This window comes from Quercus lobata, chromosome 9, assembly GCF_001633185.2.
Source record: "Quercus lobata isolate SW786 chromosome 9, ValleyOak3.0 Primary Assembly, whole genome shotgun sequence".
Taxonomy (NCBI): Eukaryota; Viridiplantae; Streptophyta; class Magnoliopsida; order Fagales; family Fagaceae; genus Quercus; species Quercus lobata.
In genome coordinates this window covers 50,528,493-50,539,371 of record NC_044912.1, presented here as the reverse complement: position 1 = coordinate 50,539,371, position 10,879 = coordinate 50,528,493, and the positions used below count along the sequence as shown (strand labels likewise).

General features: G+C 33.3%; 2 protein-coding genes across 4 annotated transcripts; both read left to right on the top strand.

Moving 5' to 3' along the window:
• Positions 1–298: 298 nt before the first annotated feature.
• On the top strand, positions 299–3,801 carry LOC115960813 (BTB/POZ and MATH domain-containing protein 1-like). 3 transcript variants are annotated; one of them, XM_031079803.1, is made up of 4 exons: positions 299–820; positions 2,515–2,962; positions 3,109–3,117; positions 3,200–3,801. In XM_031079803.1, exons 1-4 carry the CDS (start codon positions 396–398, stop codon positions 3,572–3,574), a joined length of 1,257 nt encoding a protein of 418 aa, XP_030935663.1. In that variant the 5' UTR covers positions 299–395; the 3' UTR covers positions 3,575–3,801. The 3 variants fall into 3 exon arrangements, with proteins under 3 accessions (XP_030935663.1, XP_030935664.1, XP_030935665.1); XM_031079804.1 differs by lacking the exon at positions 3,109–3,117 and having other exon boundaries at positions 300–820; XM_031079805.1 differs by lacking the exon at positions 3,109–3,117 and having other exon boundaries at positions 300–820; positions 3,147–3,483.
• Positions 3,802–8,444: 4,643 nt separating this feature from the next.
• Positions 8,445–9,955, top strand: LOC115959547 (sugar transporter ERD6-like 5). Its single transcript, XM_031077985.1, has 3 exons — positions 8,445–8,774; positions 9,452–9,541; positions 9,640–9,955. Exons 1-3 carry the CDS (start codon positions 8,745–8,747, stop codon positions 9,817–9,819), a joined length of 300 nt encoding a protein of 99 aa, XP_030933845.1. The 5' UTR covers positions 8,445–8,744; the 3' UTR covers positions 9,820–9,955.
• Positions 9,956–10,879: the final 924 nt, after the last annotated feature.

The window sequence follows — 10,879 nt, the reverse complement described above, 5'->3', positions numbered from 1 at the left end:
ATATAAGAGATTCAATTATATTATAAGTCTGTCTCTCTACTTCTCTTTTTTTTTTATTTTTTATCTGAAGATCTTTTTCTAATTTTATTTACAGATTTGAAAGAAAAAAAAAATCTGATATATAAAATACATCAAAAAATTAGAAAATATATTTAAAGTAAGTATATAAAATAAAATAAAAAGTATGTTTTTATGCTTAAAAAGAAAAAGAAAAAAAAAAAAAAGCGCAGTGAAAAAAATTTACACTGAAAGTGCACAGTGAAAAAAAATTAAAAAAAAACATTTTGGCCACTTAATTGGTCAATCCATTTCTCTCTCTAACAATTGACCAAATACTAGATTTTCTCACCAACCAAACACCGAAACTTTTATCTCTACCCCGATCCTTGCTATAAATGGTACGAATTGTGTCGCCTAATTCTCAGCCGATGTTTTCTTCTTCTTCTTCTTCATCATCTTCTTTGTCTTGGTCGACTCCAACTACGACATCGACGTCGATGACCGAGACGGTGAATGGGTCCCACCTGTTCAAAATCGCAGGCTACTCGCTCTTGAAAGGTATAGGGATCGGAAACTACGTGGCGTCTGATACTTTCACCGCCGGCGGGTACTCTTGGGCAATCTATTTTTACCCGGATGGCAAGAAAGTGCAGTACGATGCTCCGTATGCTTCGTTGTTTATAGTTTTGGCGAGCGAAGGCACTGATGTGAGAGCGCTTTTTGAACTGAAGCTTTTGGATCAGAGTGGGAAAGGGAGGCATAAGGTTCATACCCAGTTCGATAGTGGGCCTTACACGATCAGAAATTGCGGTAGCATGTGGTAATAGATTATTCCTTCTAAATTTGGGTGCTTTTTTTTTTTTTTTTGGTGATCTTGATTATAATTGTTATGATTATGATAGTGTTTGTTATGATTATAATTTGGGTTATTTTGATTATAAGTGTGTTAATGTTAATTATCATGATTGTTGTTTCTTTGCTAAGTTCATTCTTAGTTGTTGATGAATTAAATCCTGTAGGGCACTTGTTAATGAGTGTTACCAAGAACATGACCCAATAAACATAACAATTTTTTGAAATGGGTCACGTTAACGGGGAAATTGAAAAAGCTGTGGAAAAATTAACTACTTTTTTCTTTTCTTTTCTTATAAAAACTTTCTTAAAATGCTTCACTAACTTTTCCCTTAATTAAATTCAAACACATGATTATTTTGAAATTATATGGTCATTGAAATAGATAAATTGAAAAAACTGTCAAAGTATTAATTACTTTTTTTTTCTTTTCCCTTGATTAAATTCAAACATATGATTATTTTGAATTATATGGTCATGGGAAAAGAATCAAAAGATAGAATTGTTTGTGCTTTAGTGGACAATGCTATTCAATTGGAGAACCTAAGGTACTGTATATAAGTTCTCTCTAAAAGGGTTCTTTGTTGGATGATGTTTGTTTGAAAATAGTACCCCCATGCGGTCATGCTTGCATCTGTTACTTCATTTTTGAATGACTTAAATGACTCATGAAAAATTATCATGTTTATTTTTTTAAATTAAACGCATACAATTTACAAAGTTTCTTTAGTATAAGACAGGGAGTAATTGCTTATACTATCCTGTACAAAACACAATTACGCACAATGTTACTGTTTTTATTGTTATAGTTAATAATAATTTGATTCAATATAAGAGCAGTTGCATGAATTGTGGACAGAAACCAATGGCAAGATTAGGAATTTTTGAAGTAATAGTAAGTGGCACTCATCTTTTTTGTTGTTGTTGTGGAACTGGAAGTTTTGAAAGTGGTTGATATGTACAAGTGGGTGGTGGTATGCTTGTTGAATTTGATAGGTAATGGTTTTCTGGGCTTGAATTTTAGAGCTGAGCCAGGATTGTTAATATGAGAGCCCCTTCTTGTTCATGTAAAGACGTAATTTCCGGGCAAACACTGTTCAAAATTTGTGTGTATTACTTTAATCAATAAAGCCTTTATTCCATATAATGTTAGCTTGCTGGATGAGTAACTTTCTGGACTAGTAGCTGTCTGCTACATGAACTCTTTTCCGCCTCCTAGCTATATGACATAAGAAAGCCAAATAATGTATTAAATATATTTTTTGATAGGTACAAATGATGTATAAAATATGAGGCAACAAGCACCTATTGTTAGACTCATAAATTTCTAGAGAGCTTAGCAACAAACAATGTTACAACAAACATGTCCATGAGATTAAATTGAGATCAGTAGAATAATCTTATTATTCCATATCGCATTAGGATTAGATGGAACCAGACAGATGGTGTTTTTCTAATTCATGAACTCTTTTTGAGTACTTGTAAGGAGTTTTGATTCAATGACTACTATGTGCATCTTGTGGGCGTAATGTTTTTATGCTATCATGTTATACTTATGACCTACATGCAATCATTTTCCATTGAATACCTTTGCTTCATTTTTCATTTAATGTAATCAAGTGGCAAATGTGGTTTAATAGTTTTGTTAGTTGGATGTTGTAGGGGTTGCGAGCGATTTTTCAAAAGAACTGATCTAGAGAAATCTGACTACCTCAAAGATGATTGCCTCAAGGTTCACTGTAGTGTAGGTGTTGTGAGATCATACACCAAGGTTCCTAAGATCTACTCTATTGCAGTACCACCTTCTAACCTTGGTCAGAATTTGGGGCAGCTATTTGAAACTGGAAAGGGAACAGATGTGAATTTAGAAGTTGATGGGGAAACTTTTGCTGCTCATTGTGAAGGGCATAGTTCTGATTATGAAGGTTCATCACCTGAAAGGACTGCGTCTCAACCCTCTAGTCATGTTGAAGACCCTAGTGGTTCTTTCCTGGAGAGGTACCCTCAGTTTCCTCCACGGTCATGCCAAGTGAAGAATCAAGATGGGTCTATCAGATGTATGCAACATGAAAGGCCGAAACAAGCTCCGAATGTTCCATGGACCTGCCCGGTATGTTTTTCATTCACCAAGTGCTTTCCACTTTTGGTGCATACCTTATAGTTCTCTTCATGCATATTGAGGCTGATCTTTTTGCTGAGTGCATGTTGATGATTGAATCTCTAAAACAAGCTGTTTATACCCAATTGGACCAAAAGGTCTCTTCGGTGTGTTCTTGCTCTTTTATCTTTTGTAGATTCCATGTTTGCAATTTGTGAAGTTGGGTTCTAAGATCATATATCCTTGCAGAGGGCCCAGTTGGCAGAGTCTCTTATTCAAACTTTGGAGAAATGGTTTGAAGGGCTTGCAGTTGGTCCCTCAGAGCACGATAATGAAGGAGGTTCTAAGAGTCGTGGTACGAGGTCATCTAGGCGGGATAATGGAGGAGGTTCTGGGAGTCGTGGTACGGGGTCGTCTCGTCAAAGGACCTTGAGGTCGTCTCGTCGGAGAACCCGAGGTCCTTCGACACCTTCCAATGAAGATGAAAACAATCAGTTCGGCCAATTCCTTACAAAACAAAGAAACTTGCTTTTCCTTGTATTTTTGTTTATGTTTATGTTTATGTTTTTTCTTTTTCTTTTTTTCTTTTTTTGTCTTTTTGTTTTTTTGTTTTTTGTTAAGTGATGTAGGGTTGTTTAGAAAACTGCTCTGATCACACGGCTGCATCACACCAGCGGCCAAAGATTCTTGAGGCCCACTTTTATTTATTTATTTTTTGTTGCTAAAACCCACTTCTATTAAACAGAAGAAACAAACAGTCTTTCCTCCAAGCATCACAAACTTCAGTTGGGAGGAAGGAGTTCCTATAGCATAGTACACTGTTAATATCACATGTACACTTTGCAAGATAATGTGCTACAAAATTAAGCTCTCTTAACCCAGGAGAAAACAGTAACTACAAAAAGATACATTCACATGCACACATAGTGGCGACTTCAGGAATTTTTTTTCAAGGTGTTCCTTAATGAAGCATAATTTTTTCCAGTAGCGGTTCTAAGAATTTTTCCTAAATGTATTGTTGTTTAGTTGTTTCATTAATTTGTTTGTCTTTTATAAACTATAATTTGTTATATTGTTGTTTCATTAATTATAAAATTATTAATTGTTTTTTTTTTATAGCAAAATTATTAATTGTTGTTTAGCCTAATATAATTTAATTTGTTTGTTTAATATAATGTATTAGTTAATTAAATTATTAATTATTGTTTATTAGTTGCTTTCTCCAATTAATTATTGGTTAATTAATATTCCAAACAAATAAAATTAATTAGTTCATCTAATTACTATGGTTGTTTGATGCTTGGAATATCACACTATTACTTAACAAAAAAAAGAAAAGTCAATAAATTGTACAACACAAAAATATATAGGGAGTATAGCTTAAGTCCAAGTCTAAAAAATAGTGATTTATTACATATTTTATGATCATTAGTTGAACTAATCAACTAACACATAGCACACAACCATATTTATTAATTATTAGTTGCACACTTGCAGAAGCACTATCACACAGCACATTTGCACTACCTCGGCCCCATGCCCCATCCACCCCCTAATTCAACAGACAAGCCCCAATGCCCCATAGCCCCAATCACAAGACTAGACCATAGCCCCAATCACAAGACTAGACAGTGGCAGAGCCAGGAATTTATTCCAGGAAGGGCAAGGTAAACACAATAAAACTCTTAAGTATTAATAAAAATAATGATCGAAAACATTCTTTATTTGACAAATTAACTATAACTTAATAAAGATGTGTCATCTTTCATGGCATTAAAATAATTTATAATTGATTTTGAACTAAATTCTTTAGAAATCACTTACTCAAAAACTCATTGTTCGTCTTGTTATGAAACTTACAAGTCTAAAAACAATAATTTAATTTAATTATCCAAGCCACTACTATTAATTAAACAAATAATTTAAAATTTTCGTTTTATCAAATTAAATAATAAATTTAATTTAAGTGTTAACTAGGCTGCCGTACGAAACAATCTGTGGTTGCTTTAGGTTTTTTATTATTTAATTTTTGGTTTGAATTAGATTGTTACTTAGCTGGAAACCATTAAGTGTTTTTGTGTTGTGCAATGAAGTGTCATCGGTGGTGGTGTCTTGCCTTTTCAAACTTAAAGTACAAATATTTATTGAATTGTAGACTTGTAGTGTGTTAAGTCCAAAAAAGTGAAAAAACTATACTTTAGAGATGCAGACAATAGAACATAGATAGAGAGAGTGAGAAACTCATACCAGACCAAAGATTGCAACGGAGGCAGAGCTGTGGAGGCGATGTAAATGTCGAGTGGGGCTAATTTGTTGGTGGTTGTCATGGTCACTTGCTCGGTTACAGCTGGCGGTGTAAAAACAATTTATTTTTTTTTATTTTTTATTTTTTTATATACAAATGGCAGTGAGCCTCCTGAAGTGTGGATCTTTGAGGTTAGGAAGTTTGGGTTGTGTTTTTGTGTATTTATTCGGATTTTGGAGTCCTAATTTACAAGGGATTTGAGTTTTTTTTTTTTTCAAAATTGTTTATGGGTCAAAGAATGGGCTGGGTTTTATTTTTTGGGTTTTATTTTATTTTTATTTTTTTGCTCGAAAGTAGACCAAATAATTTTTTTAAAATTTATTTGAGTATTCCTAATTTTGATTAAGGGTGTTCCTAATTTTTTTTTAAAGGGTAAACAAATAAAAAAATTTAATTATTATATATAATAAAAAAAATTTCAGTTCAAGGTGTTCCTGGGAAATTAATCAAACTCTAACTAGAGAAATTATATTTTCTATCATAACTAAAAATGAGATGTTTTTCAGTAATTCAAAAATTATATTAGAAATAAAATTGGAAAATTTTATAATCTCATTTTTTGATATTTCATTTAACCTTATATATAATCATAATCTTCATACACCATGACTTTAAAAAATCTAATGAATAGTTTTACATTTTATTTAAAGTCTACAATTATAATCTTTAGGGATAATTACAGTAAACCCACCTATGGTATGGCCCGTTTTCACTTTGCCTACCCGTGGTTTAAAACTTTATACTTTGCCCACCTAAACTTCAATTCGTTACCCATCTGTTACCGACCTCTGTTAAAATCAGGGGTAAAAATGTATTTTACTTTCACTTTTTTGTCTCTCTTCTCTAAAACAAAAAATAACAGAAAAAATTCAAACAAACAAGATCAAAGAGGGGGTTTTGTAGCTTGGGTTCAAGAACACACTACCTCTTGGTATGAACAGTCTTGAGCCAATCAATCCAAATAAAATTTTCATATTCACACAAATCCTAAAAAACATTTACAAAAATCCTACACTTGAAAGTGCTCTACTCTAATTTCACAAAAATCCTATTAGAAACTTTCAGTCATTCACAAAAATCACACACAGCTTCACCTTAGTTCTCTCTCAAATCTCAAACCAAAACCAAAGCAAACCCCTCTTCAAAACTCAGACCCACCACAATAGCAAAGAAAATAAAATAGCAGAGAGAGAGGCGGATCGAAGTCACAGTTGGAGCCAAACTCAACGCGAAGGAACCCATGGCCAAAGCTAGAACTTGCACTGCTGCAATGGTTCTTTCACCGCCACCATTAACGACCATGGTTCTTTCTCTCGCCTTTGCTGGAACTCATTTGAAATCCTTTGATTCTCTCCTACTACTTTCAATCTGAGAATGAGATTGGGTTTTATGTTGGGTTTGGTTTTGGGGGTTTGTTAATTTATTTCAATTTGATTGGATTTAAATTAGTGGGCCTCATGTATTCATTATTTTATCTAACTTGCCCTTTGGTGGATGGAGATTTTTGTTTCTTTTTGTCCTTTGGCCCTTTTGGATGTTAAGAATAAACATATGGGTTTGATTTCATGAGTTGATGGTTGTATAGATTACAGTAGATGTGCTTTTGGTTGTCGTTGGAGTACAGTTCCATGTTTGAGTTTTCTGTCAAATGTTAAAAGAGTGCCATAACAAGAATCGTGTTAGTGGGGTCCAATGTAGTATATTAGATTAGAATAGAGTTCTTTGATTCTGGAAGCTATTGGATTTTTTATTTTTTATTTTTATTTTATATGTTTGATCTGTATTCCTCCACTTTGTTCTCGTAGAAGTTCTTAAGCAATCAAAACCCTAGCTTTTTAATTCTTGTTATATTTGTTTTTGCCTAAAAATGTGTTTTTCTAACGGCAAACCGAGAGGTGGGTTACAGAAAGCTAACGGAAGTTACCTCAGGTGGGCAAAATGTAAAGTTTTAAACCACGGGTAGGCAAAGTGAAAACAGGTCATATCATAGGTGGGTTTATTGTAATTATCCCTAATTTTTATACACCATAACTTTAAAAAATCTAATGACCAGTTCTACCTCTTATTTAATGTCTATGTTATTGAAATCATCAACCAGTAAATATATGATAATGACAAGATTATGAAAAATATGATAAAACTGTTTTTTTTTTAATCTTTACAAAATTTATGGATTAAAATAGTATTTTACCTAAAAAATTATCACGCGCAACATACGGGTATGCGACTAATTGTTATAGAAGATGACTCATTTAATTAGTTAGGTTAAGTAAATTATATACATTACACGTGATAATGAAAAATTTTATATTTCTTTTGAGGGTTGAAGCTAAAACTCATATTATGCTCGAGTTAAAAAAAAAAATTCCTAAATTTTTCTTTTTATGATATTTAGTTTTTTTTTTTTTTTTTTTGGGAGAAGATTTTATGATATTTAGTTAAATTATTGATATATTAGCATTTCTTTCAATCGGCAATAAAAGGGACAAGGACAAAGATAGCATCACATCCAGGAAAATATTACTAAATACCGACAAAAGTGTCTCATGATGAACCCCACGTGGGTCCGCCTTCAACATTTCTTTTCCATTCTCTCTTAACTCAGAAACTCCACTCTTCCGTCCTTCCTCTCTCCGTGACACACAAATTGAATTCTTTGCCATCCAAAGAGAATTACGACATGGGCAGATAAAGCATTGAAGGAGAGCTATCAACTCCTATAGTTGCCAAAGATGAACAGCATCAAGTATATGGCAGTGGTACTAGTAGTGGTGACCATGTTTGTGCCAACAGTATTGGTTGTGATGGTGGTGGTGAGAGTCAGAGTGGATCTTTTTCTGCCACAGGTATGGTTGTGCTTAGCACTTTGGTTGTTGTCTCTGGTTCCTACGTTTTTGGCACAGCTGTAAAGCTGTCTTACTTTTGCATAGAGTGGTCCACACTCTCTAGTCCACATGGTATTTTGATGCGTTTATGCATGATGAGTATCAAATTTTGCAAATCTATAGAGAACTCAAATTCTATGATATCTAACTAGATTCATTTGAAAATTGAAATGGAGAGAAACTATTGTAACTCGAATCTTTTTTTTCTTTTCTTTTTTCAGAAACTAGCTCAAATAATTGGAATTAATTAACACTTTAAGAATTATTAAAGCATTTATTAATTCCAATGATTTGAAGTGTCACAATGTTTTCTATGCTACTAGAGCTAGCCTACTAGGCCATGATAGAACATATATTAGTTGAATCACCAAATTTTGTTAGGGATTTTACATACAAATGCATCTAAATGTTTGGGTTGTAGATTTGTCAATGGATTGCAGGCTTAGTCTTTTGTAACATTGGAGAGAATAACTGAATAAGACAATAATGGGATGGGTATCTCTATGTGGGATGCCTAGACGTTTGATATGCTGACTACTGAACTGAAAATGATGTATAATTGATTTTCTAGGTGGGATATTCATCACCTGCTCAGACTGGAATCATGGATGACCTGGGTCTTACAGTGGCAGAGGTGGGTGTAAAACTATAAAGTGCATTTTTACTTTTGGCAAATGATATTATCGCTATAGAACACTTTTAAGCACTTGAACTATCTTGCTCTGGAAACATCTTCTGCTATGAATATAACATTTGTATCATTTTAACCATTTTTCCATTTATATATTAATTTCATTGACATTTTGAATAAATTTCAGTATTTATGCTTCTATTGTCTGGGATTATGGTGATCTATGACAACAAATCTTCATGTGAAGATACCACTATTTGAGCTCTACTACATGGAAAAAGAAGAAAGGTTATGTTTGGAAAATCATATCCACATGGCAAGATCACGGACACAGTTCATCACCTAGCTTGTATTTTTCTGATCAGAGAATTGGAATAAAATTTAACTATGATTTTGAGAAATGTTAGATACAATTAAAAGGCATACAACATTTAGGATGAATGACATTTCAAAGTTTGAATGCTGAGAATAATTAGTTGGTAGTAGGGACTATATGACTTGGAGATACTGATCTGACCTTCATAGAGAAGTCACTGTTTGAGCTTTCAAAATGAAGTGAAATGTTGTATCGTGTTGCTTTATGCAAAATCCATTTTGTTGCATTGTTTCGTAAACTATCTTTTGCTTGCCTTATACATTTTTGTATATGATTTTCTCAACATCCTTTGGTTATACTGCAGTACTCACTTTTTGGTTCAATATTGACAATTGGAGCAATGATGGGTGCAATAGTGAGTGGCCAAATAGCAGATTACATAGGTAGAAGAGGTGTAAATACTTCACCCTGGAATCATCACCGGTGGTATTATTAAGGTTCAAGCTCCACAGCTCATCAGTTTTTCAATTTGTTGGTTGTTTTGTAAGGCAGACAATGGGCTTTTCAGAGATATTCTGCCTGGCAAGGTGGCTAGCCATAGCATTCTCAAAGGTTTTGAATCCCATCTCTCTGTTTTATGCAGTTCCAAACATCAATGTTAATGTTACATGCATGACAACCCCTACATTTTATCTGAAAAGATGTTTACATAAGGATAATGGAAATCATTGAGGCAGCATCACAATTTTGTAGTTGCTCTTACATAAAACTAAAGTTTAGATGATCATCCATGATCTGGAACAACTATGTCACAAAATTGTTTCAGGAATTAATTTGTCGTAAGTATATATATTTTATCCTAGCTTCACTTCATAATGTCAAATGCTTGGTGCTTGGTGGCTTGACCTTGGGAGATTGTTGGTAGGTTGTGGGATGGGACTCCTTTCCTATGTGGTAAGTTGTTAGATTGCAATTTCAATGATTTATCTTTCATGTAAACAGTAAAATTAATTGTGTCCCCGATAGCAATTAGGTACCTATATATATAGTAGAAATAACACCTAAGAATCTTCAGGAAGGGTTTACAACTGTTCAACAGGTAAGGCAAAAGTCTCATGAATATGGAAACCGTGTAAGTCATTGCCCTGTTCACCTACTAATTGCCACTCATACAGTTGATGATTTGTTGTGGCATATCATTAACATATTTAATTGGAGCTTTTGTGAACTGGTGAACTTTGGCTCTGATTGGTAAGCTTCCCTGCTCTTGTCCTGTATTCTTGTCATTTGAAGGTAGTTTCATAATAAGGTTTTTTTTTTTTTTTTTTTCTTTAATTTAGGAACTATACCATGTCTAGTACAACTTCTTGGTCTATTCTTCAGTCCAGAATCTCCAGGATGGCTGGTGAGTTATTCAAAATTTTATTAGAAGATGTTTTTGGAAGGTTTGGGAAGACTCCAATTGAGGAGTTAATATAACATATCACAACACCAATTAACCCAAAAGCTTGAGGCAATGGGTTTAGGCTTAATTATGTTATATTTAATCACTCACTTTTGTCATTATTATCCAATACGAGACTTTACTACTTTTAACTAAACAATTTACAACTAACCACACCACTCACATGTAAATATTCTAACAAAAGGTGCTCTTTGGATAATGCATTTGAAAACTAGAAAAAAACAAAGAGTTAAAGTTTTGCTAATCATTGCCTTTTCTATTATTCTTCTTTTTAGCCAAGTACGTGTGATTTGACTAAGATGTCTAAATGCTATAAAGTGGCAAAGC

Coding starts and splice junctions, on each gene's coding strand:
- LOC115960813 (XM_031079803.1), top strand. CDS start 396: ATGGTACGAATTGTGTCGCCTAATTCTCAGCCGATGTTTTCTTCTTCT. Junction 821..2,514: donor AGAAATTGCGGTAGCATGTG/GTAATAGATTAT, acceptor TGGATGTTGTAG/GGGTTGCGAGCGATTTTTCA.
- LOC115959547 (XM_031077985.1), top strand. CDS start 8,745: ATGGATGACCTGGGTCTTACAGTGGCAGAG. Junction 8,775..9,451: donor TGGGTCTTACAGTGGCAGAG/GTGGGTGTAAAA, acceptor GTTATACTGCAG/TACTCACTTTTTGGTTCAAT. Junction 9,542..9,639: donor ATTACATAGGTAGAAGAGGT/GTAAATACTTCA, acceptor TTTGTAAGGCAG/ACAATGGGCTTTTCAGAGAT.